The 22,544-nt window shown below is 39.2% G+C and overlaps 1 protein-coding gene across 1 annotated transcript in view; it reads right to left on the bottom strand.

Moving 5' to 3' along the window:
• Positions 1 to 22,544, bottom strand: part of LOC140387636 (calcium-dependent secretion activator 1-like) — a 591,860-nt gene that overhangs the window by 220,278 nt on the left and 349,038 nt on the right. The window contains exons 8-9 of the mRNA XM_072470831.1: positions 13,816 to 13,952; positions 4,483 to 4,670 (exon numbers count right to left, since the gene is read on the bottom strand). Coding sequence (XP_072326932.1) covers positions 4,483 to 4,670; positions 13,816 to 13,952 — 325 coding nt within the window. The remainder of the gene's footprint in view (positions 1 to 4,482; positions 4,671 to 13,815; positions 13,953 to 22,544) is intronic.

The following is a 22,544-nucleotide window of genomic DNA, read 5'->3' as shown; positions in this document are numbered from 1 at the left end:
AACCTCTAATAAACCTCCTGTCAGGGGTTAATTGGTCAGCTTTATTCCTCTTTATTTGCAAGCATCATTGTGACCTTAGGCTCAGAAATTACCATCTATACTGCAGTGCTGCAGTGACCAACAAGCTAGAAAGCTGTTAATATGGCAAATCATCCCACATGAAATCCTACTCTAGAGCGTGGAAAGCAAATTCTTTTTATGCTTATTTTGGTGGAGCTTATTGTTACAAGCTACACACTTAAATTACAGTAAAAAAAATCTCAGTATGGATAAATACGCTGTATAAATTCAAGAACGTTTCAATAATGCACAGATTTGTCTAAACAAACTAAAATAAAAACATGTTGGATTAAAGGCGTCGCAACTCCAAATACGTGCCCCTTCCATTGTTGAAAGTGAGATGAGATGCTTTTATATTCAAACATAGAATGATGAGATCTTGAAATTATTAAGCTAAGCCTTTGGTTTGAGGTTTAAGATTCACACCAGTTAATAAAGTGCTACTTATTAATGCATTACTAAAATATTAATGGAAATGAGCTACAAGCCACAATAAAATAATTGGTATTTGTGCATTGACAACTGTGCTGAGTGCACATTTTGCTTTAATTTTACAGCACGACAGAATTCCTCCCAGTTGCAGGACATTTTGATACCGGAGCTAAAAGCTGTGTTGAGTACGTAACACAAAATGACATTAATAGTATTGTTCACAAAATGGGCAGGATTTTCTTTCCTCAAACACTTAAAGTAACCCCTTCACAGTACATTCAAAAGGACCACGTGGGCCAATAAAACAAAACATAAGCATGTTAAAAAATAAAACGAGATTCCGTTTTAAAAATTCTATTTGCTCCCAATAATCATAGAAACTGAAATAACTTTGGCTCAAAGTCAACACAAAAACCCAAGCCTTTCTTCCAAGCAGATGTTTAACAGCTGGCTATTATGTCGCATAACTCGTGATGGAAACTGAGCATTTGACCATAAGAGTAGTACAATCCACAGGTCAATTGTAGCCATTTTTGGAGTGGTTTCGATGTCTCGGAGGGCCTGCCAACTGAAACCCATCATGGCCACTAGGATTTTCTTTCTCAAACAGCTGCGGACTATATTACATCTGACATGATGTGCGTCTTTCGACTCTACCTTTCAAAACTTCGGCTAACCATTTTCTCACTGTCGTTCACAAAGATGACATTTTCGGCAGTGTGATAGGAAAGATGTCATGTTGGTTGCTTTTCAAGTCTTTGTCACAGTGGTTAGCACCAGTTCTGTCAGCTTCACTCTCCTCACTGTCTCCTATCTCGGGCCATGTCACAAATAATAACATTTCCAATGATTTTTGTCAAAATTTACAAATAATCAAGCCCCTGCTATGCGACTTTTTATAGCTTTCATGGCTTAGTGGATCTTTCTTAAAAAATGATGAGAAAATAAGGTTGAGAATTATTAACATTTTGCACAAGCAGAGTTATGTTAGGTTTGATTATATGAAAATCTGACTTAGTGATAAGAATGAAGTCTTAATTTTTAAAGTAGCTCAATAAAAAAGCAATATGCTATACACTATCAGAGCTACTGTCAATATTTATTCATATGAAGGATGGAGGGAATACAGATTTGCAATTGCCTGGCAGTGGAATTTACTACAAAAAATTTTCTGCAGAGTTGCTCTAAATGGAGTTATGAAATATTACTTCCTAAATCAATATTAATTCCATTGTTTGACAGATCTTTTCATAATAGTTGCCTTGTTTGATAATTTAATCATTACCTATTTCTTTTGTATTTTCGAAAATATCTTTCTCTGAAAAGTATGCATAGAAATCTTTTGTACCGTATAGGCCAAACAATTTTTGAATTCCTTCTAATGTTTGCAAATAACAACATATATGTTTTTCATAGAAACCTTTGTTACTTTCTCCACTGACATTGATCAGATAGCAAGACCATTTCAGTGTACTGGAACCTAGGACACCAGCTAGTTAGTTTCTTCTTGGTGACAGCTTGTCATTCTGTCAGTCTTGACCTTCAGGCTGTCCTGTAACATCTGAATCACATTGGCTCTGTACTCTCTGACTGACTGCAAGCTACTGTTGTCTCACTGTCTGACCCAATAATAACACAATACAAACAGACAACTTACTGCAACTCCGTCACATGAAAAGACCATGTTTATCTCTTGCACATATTAAAATCTACACGTAGTTGGACCTACATTTGACCCTATTTATTTCAATATATATGGCTATATTTCTATTTTAACTGAAGCCTTCAAATGCTTGAAGAACAACTTTTTTGCGTTCTCAACTGTGTTCTAATGCCGCAGAGGACTTGAATAAATCTCATTATATAAAATTACATTTATTTTGCTTTTAGGTTTAAGTCAGTCTACCAAATGCTGTTTGTCATTTACTTTTGTGAATTGTGCGCAGATGCTCTTGACCATGGATACTCAGGTAAATCGACATTATGATTATTAATAATAATAATAATAATAATAATCGCTTATTGTCACAAGTAGGCTTCAGTGAAGTTACTGTGAAAAGCCCCGAGTGACCACATTCCGGCGCCTGTTCGGGGAGGCCGGGAATTGAACCCACGCTGCTGCCTTGTTTTGCATTACAAGCTAGCTGTTTAGCCCACTGTGCTAAACCAGCCCCTGGTTAAATAATACTGGTGAAAGCCTAACATTCAGGTATGACTTTGTTTGATTTGTATTAGCTGTAAATCTTTCTTCAACATTAACTTTCATATTTCTGGTTTCAGTCTCTTTTGTTTTTGCAAATGAGGACTTCTAATTTTTTTTATGATGCATTTATGCAAATGATATTTTGTGAAACAATGACATGTGGATCTGGCTTATTGATCCTTCCAGCCAGCCTTGGATGTGTTTCAGATTTCAGTTACAAGATGTTTTCTTTATCCTTTGTAGCTATATTTCAAGAGCACTTTTATATAACAAAACATATGAAACACTTACATTAAAAGTTAATAATGAGTGTGTCAAATACCTGCTTGGCTGGTTCAGAGACTCGGGGAATTTGTATACCAATTTGCTAAGTTGGGGTATACTTTGCATTTGAATTCTTTAGATGGAAATTCAGAGATGTCAACTGTCAAAGCTAGGATCCGTGCAAAAATGAGGCATCTACCCACGAGGGGAATTAGAGAATTTGAGGTCAAATGAATGAGCCAGCTTAAGGCCAGCTACAGAACACGTTTAACAGAGATCTTGGAAGAGTTCTCTTGGTCAGGAAATTATATATATTACAGTAATGGGGTGGAGGAAATCAAAAAACATAAACAATGAAAGGAATCAATACGGAGAGGAAAGAGACCTGTTGCCATGTCTGATCAAGTTAGCTACTGTATAAAATGTGCAGTTTTCTCTTTCACATAACTTTACCTTTAACTGCACAAAATGGCGCTTACCTTTTTGGCTCAGATTTTGGTTGTGGTTTGGCATCCTTTCTAGAACCTTTTCTAGATTCCTTTCTGTCCTTTTTTAGGTCACTCTCTGGCTCATTTGCTGTGGGATTGAGTGATTTATCCCCCTCACCATCTACACTCGGCTGTGAGACAAGTAATTCTGCCACTTTGACACTTTAAATGATAGTTGGTTTGTAGAAAGCCAGAAACAGAACCAAGGAAGCGTGAAAGAAATAAAGAAAAATCAAAGTGCAACAAGCTAAAGTAAACACGGAAAAGGAATAATGAATAAATGAGTGAAAAACAGAAACCAACAAAATCACTTATAAATCAAGGATTACACCTGGAAAAAAATTCAATTAAAATGAAATAAGTGTCTTCTGCAGAACCATTCAGCATATCATCACAAGTTAACTATGCTCAAATATAAATGGTGACTTCTTAGAATATTCTAGTAAAACAATATATATCCACCATGTTGAAGTGTATAGTAATTCTTATAAATTGCAACATGTGACAGATCCCCACTTCAAATTCTTACAACACACTTTTTCTACTAATGAACATTTTCTATTGTACTGTGCAGCTACGCTAAGATATATCCGTACACTTCAATACATCAGAGTTGTCTGCATACTTGCGTATAATGTGCTCTATTGGTGATATGCCAGTTTCTAGATGCAAAGGTATTTATGGGAATTGTTCCCACCTTATGACCATTTCACCTTTCAGTGAATCTTCTTCCATTTGATTTGGTCACCCCCATCTAATACTTTAAACACCACGGATAATAAATACAGGTTTGCTTGGAAATAAAACAAAGACAGAGTGGGGTATTGGTATGCTAGTGCTATGTTATATGCTGGTGTTGAATGGAAAATATGGGTACAACCACTGAATGGAAAGGATCATCCTGTGTTGTCAGCAATTCATTTTCTTCTCATCTTACCATCACAAGTATTGGAATACAAACATGAATATAAACCCCACTGTTTTGTTCATCACATTGCCTATGGTCTCTTAAGTTACATTGTAATTGAACTCTACCTGTTGCCATGAACGTGTGAAGCGCAGAAGGCAAAGCTGTAGTGAAGAAGGGTTGGGTCAATCATTGCTCCATTTTCTGCCCTTTCAAGCAAATCATTGAGGTAGCAGAGATGTCTGTGACAGCCTCTGGTTCCATAACGCGCACAATATTCATCTAGCACGAATACCTGGCCAGGGCTAAACCAGCCCTGTGGAATAGAAAATCAAAATCTTTCAGAAAGGTTTTGTGAAAGATTTAATGTTATTAATTACTCTTTGGAACATCATTTATATTACAGTCGGCATGTGAATCAATAATTAGTAATATGCCATTTGAAATATCATTTGGAAACCTACATTAGAAAACAGAAACATTTGTTGAACTAAAGCATTTATTCAAGCTTACAGTAAAATTACAACTCCGCAAGCAAAATGGAACACCTTTTGGGGGGAATTTTTTTGTTCATTAATGTGTGGAATTTGATGCTATGAATGGAACAATTAATCACTTTTGAGCATCAAGCACTGCTGAACTCTACAATGGCAAAGCCATTTGAAACATAAAGGTCCTTTTACTCTATTTTGAGGTTGAAAAATAAGTGTAAACCTGTGACTAATAGTGAACTTCGTTCTGTGGTTCTCTGCCTACTAGAACCTGGACTGAGCTTATCCAAATCGGATTCCAACCAGAAGGTTACAAACAGCAGAGAAGAGACTCTGTGGGGTGGGGATGAGGCGGTAACCTGAGCTCACCCACCTTGGAATCAGACTTCCCTCTCTTTCTAGACCCGATTTGCTGACCTATTCACTGCAGGAGCAAGTCGCTTTCCCGCCTTCCCACTCTTCTGCACTGTAAATTCGATGATTCTATGAAATGATGAGCTGCAACAAAGTCCCCAGTTGTTGCCCATATCTTTCCAAATACATTCAAACGATGCCCAAACATGAAAATAGTATATGTCTCCAAACAGTGCTGTGGCACCGCCAAGAGGCATAGGACATTGAGAGAATTCTCTGTTCTTGTTCCAGGTGTTATGCCTACCTGGAAGGGCAGGCTGGACCTTGATTTAACAGTTCTGCTATGGGCCCGGAACTCCAACAACCATCACTCCTCAAGCATCAGGCTCGATTATGTACACAGTCTAGGAAGTTCTTCTGGAACTCAAAACTTTCTGACTCAGAGGTGAGAATGCTGCCAAGGTTAACAGCTTTAAATATAGTTCATTGATGTAGAAAATTATTCCACAGGAACATGAGGAATAAAATGGATGCCAGCTTGAAAATAATATTGCAAGAGGTTACCAACGGCTTGGCCTGAGAGATAGATTTTATGTATAGGTCTTAAAGAAAGAGATGGAGATGGAACTCTAAGAAGTTTCAGAAAGGGGTCCCAAGTCATGGGGCTTCAGGAGCTCAAGACATATCTTCCGTACTGTAAATTCGATGATAATCTATGACATCTGCCAAGGATTGGATGAAAAGGAAGAGAGGGTGCAGAAGTGGTCAATGTAAAGAAATAGAGAGTTTGATAAGGTATCACAGTGCCAGAGAATGCAATAGAGATTTGGGGGGGGGGGGGGGGGGGGCGCGGGGGGGGGGGGGTTGTTGTCATTGAGATATTAAAAATATGAAACGTAATTTGAAATTTCACACGTTGGTGGACTGAGAGTTAATATAGGTCAGGGAAAGCAGGTGTGACTGGGATAGACCAGCTTGGGAGCCACAAAGGCATGAATGAGTGTTTCGGCCATAGATGGGCTGAAGTGGGGTAGGTGGAAGCCAATAATACAGAACTGAAAGTGGTCAGTGAGCAAGCGGATATGGAATTGGAGCCCTTCTCATGGTTGAATAAGATGTAAAGGTTGTGAACTGTCTGGTTTGATCTGCAACACTGGGGCGGTGTATGGATTTTGTTGCAGGCATTAAAGATGATGGGTTTTGGCCTCCCCAATATTTTTGGAAGAAATTCTGTCTGATCTGTTTGACAACGTCAAGGCAGGGTTTGAAAACAGTGAGGATAGATAGAGCTTGGCATCATTAGTGTATATGTGGAAGCTTACGGGAGAGTTTGATATTAGGTTCAGACAGGAATGCAGTAAAGTGAGCTAAATACCCAGTCAGGAGTAGGAGCGGGTAATGTCAACCTATTTTAAGAGCCAGGAAGTCAGCGCGATGTGGCGACAGTCTTTTAAAATGGGGTCGAAGGAGGCCACTGCAGAAGACCTGGGTGAACAGCCTCCAGCATTCAACAAGTGGATTGGTGGGGTTCTGCAGAGGAATTGCAGTTTGGGAAGTTGGGAGGGAAGAACATAAATCCTTACCTTGCTAGACCCCTTCTGGCCTTGCCTCATTCTTCTAGGTTAGGTCTGACCTGGCAGGAAAGCCATCACTGCTTCCCAGCTTAAAGTAGTAGATTGGGCCCAACTTTATTGGAGCCTAATCTTCATATTTAAAGTGGAGCCTTCAGACTTGGGTTGAGTACAGTATTAGATGTACGGGTGTCAAATTAAGACAAGAAAGCATGTGAACTTCCTTTCACCTCTACCCTCATCCTATTCACCAACTAACTTCCACTTGCCAGAGTGGCCAAAACAAAAGCCCATATCTCCAGATTTAGGCCAGAATTTCCTGGCCATTCTCACCGGGGTGGGGTGGGGGGGGGACCTTCTGCTCCTGCTGATGTCGAACCCCTGCCACAGGTTTCCTGGTGGTGGGGGATTCAGAGAAGGGGAAACACCACTGACAGCGGCAGGTCAGAGGATCCCGCTGCTGGGCAATGGAGGCCACCTCTGCCATGGTGAATCATGTCACGGGCGCGTGGGGAAAATCCCACCCAATATCATAAAGGAGAAGTATTTGAGAAAGATAAATGAATCGATCACCCGGATACTCCTGTGATTGGAGTGCAGTGCTAGGAGAAGTCACTGGTAAAGATTAGGGTTAGGGTTAGGGTTGGCTATGATTGAATAGGCAGGACTGGAACCAAACAATTCAATTATTATTGGGAAGGGTAGCATGGTGGCTATGTTACAGGATTAATAATTGTTTCTGGGGTGTGGACGAGTCTGGAGACGTGAGTTGAAATCCCTCCACAGCAACTGGGGAATTTAAATTTAATTAATTAAATGTATCTGGAATAAAATGATAATGGTCACGATTCTCCAGGGCTGCTTGCCACAGGTGGGATTTCCTGGTCCTTTTTTTTCTTTGTTTAAAATTAATTTAAATTTAAAATTTTGGGGCAATTTAGCATGGCCAATCCACCTACCATGCACATCTTTGGGATGTGGGGGTGTGACCCACGCAAACACGGCGAGAATGTGAAAACTCACCTAGACAGTGACCTCGGGTTAGGATTGAACCCGGGTCCTTGCCGCCGTGAGGCAGCAATGCTAACCACTGCGTAACCGTGCCACTCTGCGATTTCCTGGTCCTGACTGTAGACCCTGAGGCAGGGGGATGGGGCTCAGGGGATGAATACCCTCTCTACACATACTCCCAGGGAGCCTAGGGTGAGCCTTCAGGGGAGGTGGAGGTCCTGGGGGCTCAGGCTGGGCTGGAGGGGTGCAGGTTGGCGGTCTTACCCGAGATAGTGTTGTGTAGTAAACCTTCCCTCTGATGTATTGGAAACCTTTCATGTCTTTCCCAACATGTCAATATCAATGATCTGTCAGGTGATGATGAAAACCTTCCCTTTGTTGTGTTGGAAACTTTTGAAGTGCTTTTTGTACAGTTCATTACATTCCCCTTTAACTTTTTCAAGCCTCTGGGCATGCTCAGAAGCCTAAAGGCTTTGAATTGCATTGTTCATAGTCAATTGCACGTTTCATTACATTTTACAAACCTCTGGATTGACAGGTCCAGGTTATTTCAAAGGAGGGTTTGCTTTGTTTGTTTTTATAGCTCTTCACGGTCCATTAACTCTGAAGTGCCTCTTTTGAGCAGGTTTTGTTTCTAACTGCAATCTTTTTAAAGAGGTTGTTTCTTTGTTCTGAAGAGCTTCCTGGAAAGACCAGGTGCAGGGCAGCAGTCAGACAGGAATGAAACTGACTGTGACGGCAGCATTTCAAAGATTTCAAATAGATCAAAGGGAAGACTTAGAACTTCATCTGTCAGACGAATGATATTGACATGCTGGGAGAGACATCAAAAGGTTCCAACACATCTGAGGGAAGACTTGTAAATACAACCTAACATGCTGGCAGGTAGTTTAATGATTTTCAAAGCTACAGAGGGAAGACCTGCCACACAACCCCCACCCTGGGAAAGACCCTGACCTAAGTCCCTTCAGTCCAGCCCGAGTCCCACTCAACCCCCACCTCCATTGAAGAACCCATGTCTGCATCCTGGAGGTAAGTGTAGAGAAGGTACTCACCTCTTTGTCCTCCCTTGGAGTCCACAACGCCAGGTTGGCACTGCAAGCATGGGGCTTGAGGCGGCGCCTGAAAGGGGGCCCTGAAATGGGGGACATTTGTCGAGTCCATAAAGGGGTGCCGCTCACTTGATGGGAGTGTGGGGGGGGGGGACTGGTGGAACGGCTTGCCAAAGATTGGGGGGTATGCCAGTGATGGGTTAGGACTTGCCGGCAATTGGGGAGGAGCGCTGCCATGTTCATAGAATCATAGAATTTACAGTGCAGGAGGCGGCCATTTGGCCCATCGAGTCTGCACCGGACCTTGGAAAGAGCACCCTACTGAAGCCCACATCTCCAACCTATCCTCGTAACCCAGTAACCCCACCTCACCTCACCTTTTTGGACACTAAGGGCAATTTATCATGGCCAATCCACTTAACCTGCACATCTTTGGACTGTGGGAGGAAACCGGAGCACCCGGAGGAAACCCACGCAAACACCGCGAGAACGCGCAGAGTCCGCACAGACAGTGTCCCAAGCCGGGAATCGAACATGGGACCTTGGAGCTGTGAAGCAACTGTGTTAACCACTGTGCTACCGTGCTGCTCTGTTATTCAGAGATCGGAGTACCCTTTATAAAGAGCACTCTGATCTTTAAGGAGTGGGACCTGTCAGCACATTTTGGCCCATTCTTCTCAAGTCCAGCACTAAACCCACTTCTTTCCAAAAGCGGCATGGTAGCACAGTGGTTAGCACTGTTGCTTCACAGCGCAAGGGTCCCAGGTTTGATTCCTGGCTTGGGCACCAATCTGTGCGGAGTCTGCACGTTATCCCTGTGTCTGCATGGGTTTCCTCTGGGTGCTCTGGTTTCCTCTCACAAGTCCCGAAAGACTGTTAGGTCGATTGGACATTCTGAATTCTCCCTCCGTGTACCCGAACAGGTGCTAGAATGTGGCAACTAGGGGCTTCTCACAGTAACTTTGTTGCGGTGTTAATGTAAGTTTATTTGTGACAATAAAGATTTTTTTTTTTAAAGTTTCAAAATGCCTTTGAATCCCACCCCCTTAGCGCTGCTCATGGCAGTGGGAAACCCACCAGTTTTCCCGTTGGTGGCAGCGTTTAGATTCAATTCGGGAGAATCACAGCTAATATCAGAAATTTTTGTCAGAATTCATCCTGTTCACTAATAGCCTTTCACAAAGGAAATCTAAAGTCCTTACTCATTCTGGCCGATGTACGACTCCAGGTCTCTAGTAATACAGCAATGTGGTTGACTCTTAACTGCATTCTGAAATGCCGGTTTAGCTCAGTTGGCTGGCTAGGCGGTTTGTGATGCAGAGCATGGCCAACAACACGGGTTCAATTCTCGTACTGGCTGAGGTTATTCATGAAGGCCCACCTTCTCAACCTTGCCCCTCGCCTGAGGTGTGGTGATCCTCAGGTTAAATCACCACCAGTCAGCTCTGCCCCTCAAAGGGGAAACCAGCCTATTGGTCATCTGGGATTACGGCGATACTGCATTCTGAAGTAACCTAGCAAGTCACTCAGTTCATAAAGCTGAGGCTCACCACCATTTTCTAAAGAGCAATTAGGTGTGGACAATAAATGCTGGTTCTGCTAACATTGACATCCAGTGAATCAAAAATCAAAATAAACTGAGGTCCCACTTAACTGGATAACAGAGGAGAAGCATTGGAGAAAGATCTATCAGAGGCTTCAGGTAGGTCACAAGGGAATAATGCATCATTATCAGAGTCACAGGTTTTTGTTACTTTGAGAGGAGCTGCAGGAGAGAGGCCTAGGATGCAAATGTGATTTAGGATTTTAGAGAAGAAAGGGAGTTCAGATTTGAGCAATAGCTTTCAAGAACAGAGGGTCCAAGGATAGATATGTTTTTCAGAGAAGGGCTGATAGAATCCATTCTTCAAGGAAGCAGGACATGTCTGAGGAGAGAGAATGATTTAGAACAATGCTTTCTAATTGTTCTTCCATTTTAATGCCTCAGACTATGTGTGGCCCCAGAGCAAAGGTTTGGCGGATTGGAGGATTCAGCTGTTGGGTGGTAGGTTGTGAGAGGATTTTCCTGTTGGGGGGGGGGGGGGGGGGGGTGGGAGGAGTCAGCTGTTGGGCAGGGGGGTGGGAGGGGGTCAGCTGTTGGGCAAGGGGGTGGGAGGAGTCAGCTGTTGGGCAAGGCGGTGTGAGGAGTCAGCTGTTGATGGTGGGGAGGATTCAGCTGTTGTGGGGGAGATGGGAGGATTCAGCTGATGGATGGGGAAGGAGGCAGCTATTGGGGCGGGAGGATTCAGCTGTTAGAATCATAGGATTTACAGTGCAGAAGGAGGCCATTCGGCATGGGGGGATGGGAGGAGTCAGCTGTTGGTTGGATGGGGAAGGAGGCAGCTATTGGGTTGGGGGATGTGAGGGTTCAGCTGTTGGGCGGGAGGGAATGGGAGGATTCAGCTGTTGGTGGGGGGAATGGGAGGATTCAGCTATTGGATGGCTGTTGGGTGGGGGATGTGGGAGGCTGTTGAGGGAAAGCTTGATTGGGTGGGTGGGAGAACAGGATTTGAGTGTGGGCAAGGTAGAACAGTGGTTAGCGCTGTTGCTTCACAGCGCCAGAGACCCGGGTTCGATTCCCGGCTTGGGTCACTGTCTGTGCGGAGTCTGCATGTTCTCCCCGTGTCTGCGTGGGTTTTCTCCGGGTGCTCCAGTTTTCTCCCACAAGTCCTGAAAGACGAGCTTGTTAGGTGAATTGGACATTCTGAATTCTCCCTCAGTGTACCCGAACAGGCGCCGGAATATGGCGATCAGGGAATTTTCACAGTAACTTCATTGCAGTGTTAACGTAGGCCTACTTGTGACACCAATAAAGATTATTATTATTGAGTTGATGAAAACACAGTCTTTTCACAAATAGGAAACAAATACAGGCCTTTTTTTGCTGCAGCAATCAGACCTCAGAGAGCAGTCCAATAGGCCAGCCCCATCACAGAACAAGCAAGGATTTAAAGCAGCCTTGCAACTGCCAGAAATCAGTCTGGGCTCCACAGCCACTATTTCTGCCTCCGAGTACGCGATCCCAAAATCTTGTGCCATGACACCAGAGTTGGGAAAGTCATGATCTGGAATGTCAGCTTGAATATAAACTTTCAAATACAGAAGGCCTTGAGAGTGTCCAACGAGGAAGGAGGTCTTGCTGGACCTGGTTCTGGTGAATGAGGGGGGAAATAAGTGGATTAAGTCAGAAGGGGAACATTCAGAGAAATTACCATAGTGTGATAAGGTTTGAGTTAGCTATGGGAAAGAACAAGGAGTAATGCAGGGTAAAATTAATTAATTGGAAGAAGGCCAATTTCAGTGTGGTGAGAATGGATCCAGCCAAAAGAATTGGAATCAAAGATTGGCAGCTAAAACTGTGATCGAAGAATGGGTTGCCTTCAATGAGTAGATAGTTTGGGTCAAATCAGGGTACATTCCCGCAAGAGGGAAAAGTCGAAGAAACAACACCAGACCTTCCTGGTTGACAGAAGACATACCACAGATATCGTGTTGAGAATAGCAGTGGGAAACAGGCTGAACATTGAACGTTCAGAGAAGAATTGAAAGAATAAATAGGAGTAGCAAAGAGACAGTGTGAGAAGAAACTGGCTACCAACATAAGTCTCCTTTAGTTATATAAATACAGAAGAGTATGGATGATTAGGGACCAAAAAGGGGATCTATTCATGGAGGCAGCATGAGCATGACTGAGATACCAAATGAGCACTTTGTATCTGTCTTTACCAAGGGAGAAAGTGCTGCCAAAGTTGCTGTGAAAGAGGAGGAGGACACTGGATGGTCTAAGATTTGATAAAGAGGTATGAGAAAGGTTGACTGTATTTAAAATTGATGCCACCAGGCCCAGACCAGATGCAACCAAGGATATCAAGGAATGTAAGGGTGGAAATTGTGGCCATACTGTCTGCAATCTTCCAGTCCTCCTTAGTTATTGAGGAGGGGGAGGGGATGGTGCCAAATGAGGCGAGACATGCAAAGAATACACCCTTGTTCAAAAAAGGGTGTCAGGATATAATTAAGCGGGGCAGCACGGTGGCGCAGTGGTTAGCACTGCTGCCTCACGGCGCCGAGGTCCCAGGTTCGATCCCGGCTCTGGGTCACTGTCCGTGTGGAGTTTGCACATTCTCCCCGTGTTTGCGTGGGTTTCGCCCCCACAACCCAAAGATGTGCAGGCTAGGTGGATTGGTCATGCTAAATTGCCCCTTAATTGGAAAAAATGAATTGGGTACTCCAAATTTTTTTTTTTTTAAAGGATATAATTAAGCAACTACAGGCCAATCAGTGTAACACACTGGTGGAAAAGCTTTTTGAAGCAATAATCCTGGACAAAAATAACAGCCATATGGGTAAATGTGCATTAATTAAGGAAAACTAGCTTTGATAAATGAAGGACAAATTGGCAGGAATTCTCTGGGAGTTCGCTGGTGGTGAGATTCTCTGGTACCACCGGCAACACACCCAGCGGCGTGTGGTGGCTTTAATGGGAATTCCCATTGACAGCGGCAGGAACAGAGAATCCCGCCACCAGCGCATGACGCGCCGCCTCCCGCTGCCAATAACCTCCCACCCATCATGTTTAACTACTTTGAATGAGATTTTTGTTGAGGTAGCAGGGACAGTTAATGTGTCTGAATTGTCACTCTATTTTCGCACTATCCCTCCCAATCTGGGAGGGGATAAAGGAGGATAATCCAAGTCCAATTTAAATGTAGAAATTTACAGCAGAAGTGAATGGCTGCAGTTGTATGAAACAGAATTCAAATCTCCTGAAGAGTAATAAAGCATGTTTGTGTTGCCATTACTTCAATATATACAATTTTAATTGCTCCACTTCAGTGTATACATTTTGTCCAGTTTACAGTATTTAAAATCTGCCAGCTCAACTATAATTTTCCAATTGTATTCAAAAGCATCATAATTTTATAAATGAGTAATATACTTGCCAAACAAGAATAAGAATCATTAAGTCTGTGGTCCAGAGTCAGTCTTTGTAGCGTTTCAAAGAGTGTGGCATGATCAAACATACAAGGATTGGCAGAGATAAATTCATCCATCCCATGCTTCTGCGCTCTGTCTGCATCTGTTTTCCAGGCACATATACAGAAAAGAGTACACTTAGGGAAGGACTTCAAAGATCATAATTGAGCAGACAAGCTCTTCAGGATTATGTATCCCTCTGTAACTACTTGGGCATGATTAAGCTTTCACTTCTCGCTTTCTAAAAACTTTTCATGCAGTAGGTTCTATCCCGCTGGAATGTTATATTCAATTCCAGTACAACACAAATGTAAAAGATATCGCACATTACACAAACAATTATATCCAGTCAGGTCTCAAACAACGTGTACTGATACCTAATTAACATTTTTACTGTAAGACATTTTACACAATAGATTCTGCCATTCCACAGAATGCAATTCTAATTCAGATTGTATTTAAGGATGGTTTTGCCACTCGGTACCAGAAAAATTAATAGAACTGATATGGTTTCCAATGTTGGTCCATTTTGGTCACACCAGTTTTGTGTCAAATTTTAACTGAGAAGTTAAGTGAGAATATTATATTTGAAAGAGTACATACTGTATATCACAAAAATGCGATAACAATTCTTTTACAATAGAATCAATCTTAAAACTGATGTGCTGGTGCAAAACTAAGATCAGAACCATAATAAGGACCAGTCCTGTCCTTGAAATTTGTACTCAAACCAGTTTTCAAACAATGTTAGTGAATGTTTAGATTGGGTATAATATTTTAGTTTTTTATTTGCACTTGTCAAAATTAATTATTTAAAAATACAGAAAATTCTCATTTAAACATACAAGACATGGACATATCATTAATGTTGAATTTGAGCAGAGGTGGGGGAAGGGAATACAGGAGAAATCTTCCAGTCCAGGCTGAGATACCTGAATGTCGATTATTTTTGCTCAAGTGCACCTCCTGGTGGATTGACTGAGGAGCTGCACTAACAACATCTGTGCTGGTCTATTCCATACACCCGATGAAATTTGTTAGTATGGTTATGGGGACTAACTTGTGCGAAGGAGGGACAAAACAGACATGAGATAACAGTACAATCAACAGGAGGAAGTAGTGATATCAAGTGGAATAATTTTAAATACATACAGATTACATTTTAAATGCAACATTTATTGTTGATATCGAGTTAAATGGCATTAATAAAGCAAGAGGTCATTGTAATCTTTACAACTCAAATGAGTTAGGGTGTGACTGAAAAATTAAAGATGATTAATATATGCAATGAAATGATTCAGAATACCTCATTGCAGATTAAAATGGATTCATGATGGAACACAATCTGACACTATCTGTACTGCACAACAAAAAAACATAAAGGACTGGCACAGCAAGGTTACATTCTGCTATTTGCTGTGAATTAATGAAGTAGGAACATTCATGCTTTCTTTTCAAACTGAAGCCTGTAGACACAACCACCTAGGGACTAACTAATTAATCTCAACATGCATAGCTAAAATACTATAATCAGCCAAAGAAACAAAAACAGAAGCCATTCTTCTGGGTGTGGCCAGAATCACCATAGTCACTAGAATGCTCTTGTACCTGTCAATCAAATTAAAGCCAGACTTCACTGTCTATTACATACAGTCAGTTTCCCAGTACAAGGGCTTTTCTCCAAACCCTATGCAAGTAAAGATTTTGTTTTAATTCCTACTCCTTCTTACCACTGTCACGTACATCCCCAGCTTTTACTTTCCATACAGGCCACAAGACTATCCATTTGCATTTCCAAAGCAGTAATGCTTTAGTACTAAATGTAAGATGAGTGACTTTTGCCATTTGTTATTAATGGTCAAGACTAGCATTCTGTTTTGGGGAAAATTAATTCAAAATGAATCAATGTGTCATTACAAAGTAAAATAAAATAAAACTATGGTAGTTTGAAATGGACTGAACTTGAAAATTTAAATAAATATAATGAGTCATATTACAGCAGATATTATTCTCATTTTGTGTGTGTTTCCTATTTAGTAAATGCTAATGGAAAACAGCAAACATAAAGTTTTTAGGTGTTATTCCATAAAGGTTCAAACACTTAACCAACCATGAAAAGAAATACTAACACTCATCAGTAAATTGCAATTATTTATATGAAATTAATTTTCAGTGCCCTGAATGCTATCTTTTATATACTGTGGCTAGACTATTTCTCATTCAAATGTTTTCAAATGCAATTAGCATTTAAAATTAACAATTTATTTCCTTTATCAGTTAGTGAGGATCGCTCAGGACATTTTCAATGCAAAACTGAAAGAATATATTTTTAAAAATTAACAATATTGAAAGGCAGTTCAAGATAATTTTAATGAGATGATAATTGAGCAGTTTAAATACTTAAGTGTTGAATGATCATATAAATAGAAAATTTATTCCAAAGGACTGCTTTTACTAAAACAAAACCTCTGTTGGTGTATTTTTACAGCTCATGGTGGACAATAATGTTATGGATTTATACCACAACATTACTGTTAAAGATCCAGATTAATATCCCGCAGAAAGCCACAGCTAGCACTGCCCGAGAAAGGGATCTCTTATAAGAAATCCTTCCATTTTTGAATGCAGGATTTTTCATGCACACTAAGAACAGCCTTTCTATGTCTAAGTAGGAGCAAGAATGATACAGTATAATATAGATTCCTGCGTCAGATACAGAATCATGTGATGAAGTTTGTGATGTGATTGGATTCAAACAGATTTTTATAGATGATATTTATATCCATTGATACTATATAGCGAATTACTTCTCTGGGCCGTGGGTACTACCTTGGAAAGGATTAATCCTTTCAGTGCGATGTTCTCTTTACAGTCTCAAAGTCTGAATATGTATCTCTTAGATTTCTGAAAGTTACTTTTGGTAAATAACCTACAGCTAACATTATAATAAGCAGGATTTTAAAAAATGTATGAAACAGGAAATAATTTGGTAATTTATAGAAGTCTCTGCAAACGTTAGTTATAATTGTGTGTTCTTTATATTGATGACTTCAGTTGTGAAGAGCGAGTCTGACTCTAGATGGTAAGATAATTATTAAAAAGAGGCAAAAGCTCATGTTTCGCATTCATCAGCAGGAAATGACCAGCAAATAATATTTAGCATTCAGTCAGTAGTCAACATCTATAATGATGTTCAGAATTTTAAATGTTAGGAACAAAAAATCATATTAACCGTTTGATATATTTTACACCTTAAAAAGCACTAGAACTAAAAGATAAATCCAGAATGTGAATAATTAAATATATTCATGGTAATTATCCTCATTCCATTTGTTGAATAATACTGGAAATAATCCCCAAACTTAACTGGCCTGTATCTGTGTGCTGGCTGGGCTAGAATGTTAAAACTTCAATTTTATGGCACTGGGAATTGTCATTATGTATAAACTTAATTCTTAAAATAATAATTTTATTAGAATAATTGATAATTATATATATATTATATAACATATATGTCTGTGTGTATATATATATACATAATATTATATAGGTACATATATTATACAAGGTTTACAAATTATATTTGAAAAGCACCATCAATTACCAGTGAATACCAAGTTATACTTTAATTCCACATGTACTTCACACAGCATATATGCATATGCTACATAATACCAGATATCATAATCTGCGTACTTTCAGAGATTTATTTAAATTAATTAGAATCTTTTAATCTGCAATAAATTAAACTGTGTTGCTCCAGTGTGAGACAGCATCCTTTCCACTTATTTGTTTAATGTGTCACACTGATAATCATCCATCCCTAAAAACAAAAAAAAATGATCTTTGAATTAAAGGTTAGTAAATTGATGAAACAGTATTTTGATACTAAATTGGATTTTTCAAAATTCAACCTGGAAGCTGATGGCTGTCAAAGAAGATTTGGCAATATTTGAAGGGTTTAAATAATAAATTATTTGAATAAAATATTAATCTTCCTAATGTAAGGTAATAATGTGCAGTGAATTCTCAATTGCAGTGCTCTATAACATATCAGCACAGAGACAATTAATATTGTCACACAAATTTATTAACATTTCCGGCAGAAAGTTCACAATGAGATGTCAAACATGAAAAAGGTGACTTTCTATCACAGTCCTCTGGTAAATGCACACATGTCATATCTCTTTGACATTAAAAGAATGAAGATCTGTTTTGGACAATAACAAACAATGACACTAGTCAACCTCAGCTGGAGAAGTGAAAAGAAGAAATGGCAATGATTGATGGCAGCTATCCATTTGCAGATACTAGCTGCGAGAATGTTCTGTGGGGTCTAATGCTCTAATGAGAAACTGATCTACATTATTTTAAGCATTTTAAAATGTAAATATCAATGATACGTACCTTTTTACTTTCACCATCATAGTTAGAGATTTATTAATTAATCAAACAAATAAAAAAATTAAACACAAATGCTGTGGCATATTTCTGATTTTCTTATTAAAATACAGTATCTGTTTTGTTGGCCTGGATGACATTCCCCTTGTCACATCTCAGCATTCTGATAAAGGCATATAACAAGAACATGACGGGCATACTGCAGGACACCATCATTTCCTAGTGGCCCAGAAAACGCTAATTATATATTTTCAGTTGGATCCTTTAAGGATTTTCAAGCACTTTGCTTTAAGTAAACAATAAAAAAATATTTTTAAAAATGTGACGCAGATCAGATAGATAGCAGTTTTCAAAGTTAGACACAGACAGGGCACTGACTGGTTATTTAATATTGATCTATATTTTGAGTAAAAGTTATTTTATATCCTTCCTTAATTCACAAGTATCAATAAAAATTGAATTATATGAATTTGTAAAATTCTAAATTAGTCACTCATGCATTTGATTGGTACCTTCAAAGTAAGTGGCTTATAGTGGACTGCAGTTAAGAAAAAAACATGCAAATTAAGTGCATTGATTAAATTTACTAGATTGTGGTACTGCATTCCTCAAATGTAGCAATTGCAATTTGAAAATACTAAAAATATTACAGCAGTGTATTGATGATAAAATATGTAGCATTTAAAGCATACAAAACTACCAAATCATTCTAATAGGATAGCAACAAAGTTTGGTGCAAATACATGGATACTGCTTTGCATTTTTCATTATCACTCAGGGGAGTCTGATGCACCACTTAGAGTTTCACAATTACCTTGTATTTCCACCAAAATGCACTACAGCAAAAGAAAACAAAATACAGAATATTTGTCAGGCATCAAACAGAAACAAATAAGATCTGTCTTAAATGCTGGAATTTTCTGCCTGTTATTCAACGGTAAGTCTATGAGTAAACAGGAGTATTTTTCATGATAAGGAGGGATGGCAACACCTACTCCTCGGTTTTGCATTCGGAATACTCCAAATACATATTTGCCAACTCCCACAACCTTTGCTATTGTCTCCTATGGGTTTAACCTTCATTAACTAAACTCCATGCAGTAACTTGCAAAACTAAATTTTCTTAAGGCTTGATGTTCTAGCTTTACTTAAAAAGCTGTAATAGACATCATTGACGAAATGTAACAAAATGATGTCTTTTTAACAAAATGTATTTTTTCAATATAAATGGAAAGTCATATTTCAAGCTTTTTTCATGGATAAAATTAATGATCCAATAGGAATTGAAATTTATGATATTTTTGAACGACAACTACCAATTCAAGAAAATTGGTATTATTTAAATAGTTTTGATGCAGTATAATGCTCAGTGAAAGCTTATTTTGTAGCAATGTCATAATACCTCTATTTCCACATGCATTGTAACACTTTACATACTAATATTCATGTGATACAACACATGTTGCTTGATAAGTATGGAAAGAATACAGTAAACCGGAGCTGTATATAAATGTGGAGTTTATTTGTTGTGCTTATCCTGGCAGTAGACTATAATTACCACAGTGGTGCTAATCATTGCTGTGAAGTAACAGGCATTATGATATCATTGTGCAAGGCAATCTGTTTTCAAGCATTACACAGTCAATTAGCTGTAGAGATAATTGAACAAATATATTACTGACATCTTTTTTGTCATGTTAATTCATGTTTATATTGCATGGAGGTTAGAAAATGTTAAGAAATATCTAAGTCTTACTAAGAGGAGCCTTTGACTACAATATAAAAGCCAGAGAGAGGGCAATTATGCAAATACCGCATGCATCTGGATTTGCAGTATGGAAGCTTTCATGTCAAACCTAAATTCAGGAAATATGAATAATAACTACAGAATTCTAAACATGATAGATTTGAGAAGAAAAAACACATTGCATTTGTCAGATAATCAGTGCTGATTATCTGACCTGTGCCAGCTACAGGGAAGCACTTACCCTTTAGTCCAGCTAGAAGTTAGCAGGGTAAGAAGGAACAAACCAGAACAACATAAAGACTAGCAACAAGGCTGAGGAAAGCAGATAGGAGCCCTAACCTAGCAGCAGGTAGTGTCATTCAAAGTACTAGGGTTCAAGCAAAGAAAAAGATAACAAAAAGAAAAGACAACAGAACATCTAGCAAAACACTTCTCTTGTGGTTAAAATCACCATGAAATTTTATATCATACAGATTAAATTTGCATATACAATACGTAAACATGGAAGACGTCCAGTTGGTAAGTGACTAATTGCTCAACATAATTTCTACTGCTGTGGAATTGTCATTGAACTGACCTAAACCGAATTCAACAATAATGTAAAATACCAGAATTTTAAACAAATTACTGTACGTTTTGAGTATGGACTGCCTATTACATTCAGACAGCACATTGCAAAGGAGGCCAGATATCAACACGGAAACTTTTGATAAACTATGAAGAGCAGCAAACAAAACTCAATGTAAAATATTTTTGCAATGATGCAACTTTTTCTTGTTTCATTAAATATGACTAATTGGCAGCATGAAACCCTTCAACTGTACTATATATCTGTATGTTAGTAACACAACAGATGTCATTTGAAACAGATTTCTTTAAGGTGAAATATGCCTACATGCAGGAATTTAATTATCATTAAATAAACAGGAAAAGTAGACAGCTGGCTGAATATGTATTCAAAAAAGGTCACACAGAGTCTAACACAAAACATAATGATCATTTTTGATGATGGTTATGTGCAGTAATTGCTTGTTGATCTCTGAAGATGCTCTTTCACCATGACTTTTTCATTTAGGTTACAGTTTAAATCTTTTATTTACATATTTAAAATATGAAGCAAATGTATGTGTTTAGTGCTCCGTCGAAAGGGCATTAAACACATTTCATGAAAATCCACTGTTAAGATCAAAACACAGCAACACTATTTACTCTCATGTGGGTGCATGCCATGGGCCATATGGTCCAACAAGGCTAGTAAAGTAAGAGTTATAACTGGCAACACATAAATTGTGCAAAGGATTCTAGGGCCTACATATTGCAGGCAATAATGTACAAAAAATACTTGAATCTAACATGCACTGCTTCTGATAACAGCAAAAGTCTCTGAAAATATAATGCATCGGTAGAGAAAATGGATATGTCTATTTTTTTGGTGTAGATGTTTCTTTAGAACGGTAAAACAAGAGGAAGAACAGAAAAACATATATGAATAAACTTTCCCAAAAACATACGCAGAGCGGAGTGATTGAATTGCCATCACAGTTAAGTAAAGGACAGAAGCATGTGTACAGTTGTAAGCAAAGATAAATGGCTAAGGAAATGGTAGCCTGAGAAATGTGAAAAACAGAAAACTTGGGGTCGGATATCAACAACAAAAAATTGTATTTATATGGTCCCTTTAACATAATAATATGTCCAAAAGTGCTTCACAGGAGCGTTATCAAACGAAACTTGACAATGAGCCCGATACGGAGATATTAGGGCAGATGACCAACAGCTTGGATACAGCGGTAAGGAGGAGATAGTGATGTCAAAAGATTTAGAGAGTACATTCCAGAGGCTTGCACCTTGGCAGATAAGCATGATGACCAAAAAGTAGCCAGAATTTAAGAAACAGATATATCTCTTGGACAAGGACATGGAGAGATTTCAAAACCAGAATGAGAATTTTAAAACTTGAAGTGTTTTTGAACTGAGCCAATATAGACATTGGGGTGATGGGTGAATGGTGTTAAGACACTGGCAGAAGGGTTTTGCATGATGTCAAGTTTGTGGAGGGTAGAAAGTGGGAAGCCAGCCAGAGGTGCATTGTAATTGTCAATTCTAGAGGTAACAAAGGCATGCATGAGGGATTTAGCATCAACAAACTGAGCAGGGGTGGAATAGGATGATGTTACAGAGGTGAAAATAGGCAGTATTCACCAAATGAAGATAGGTTTGCAAACAATGGTAAAGCTCAACTGTGAATCCATTGCAATTGATGTTCAGACCAGAGGGTTGCAGGATGCTTGGAAAAAAGATACAATATTGTTCTTGAAACTTGCTGTGAGCTTCTTAGGAATGCCCAAGATCAATAACAGGGGACAGAGTGGGAATGCAAGGAGCAGTTAACATGACGAGGTGTAGGAAGCTTACAAGCTCACTTGAGCACGGAACAAAGGTAGCTAATTTTCATTTGTTTTGCTCGATGCAGAAACCACCAAATTTTCCTCAATGCAGAGGAGACCAATTGTAAGTAACTAGTATGATATGATAATAATAATAATT

The sequence above is a fragment of the Scyliorhinus torazame genome, chromosome 13 (genome assembly GCF_047496885.1).
Source record: "Scyliorhinus torazame isolate Kashiwa2021f chromosome 13, sScyTor2.1, whole genome shotgun sequence".
In the NCBI taxonomy this organism is placed as follows: Eukaryota; Metazoa; Chordata; class Chondrichthyes; order Carcharhiniformes; family Scyliorhinidae; genus Scyliorhinus; species Scyliorhinus torazame.
This window is presented reverse-complemented; position numbering and strand designations above follow the sequence as displayed.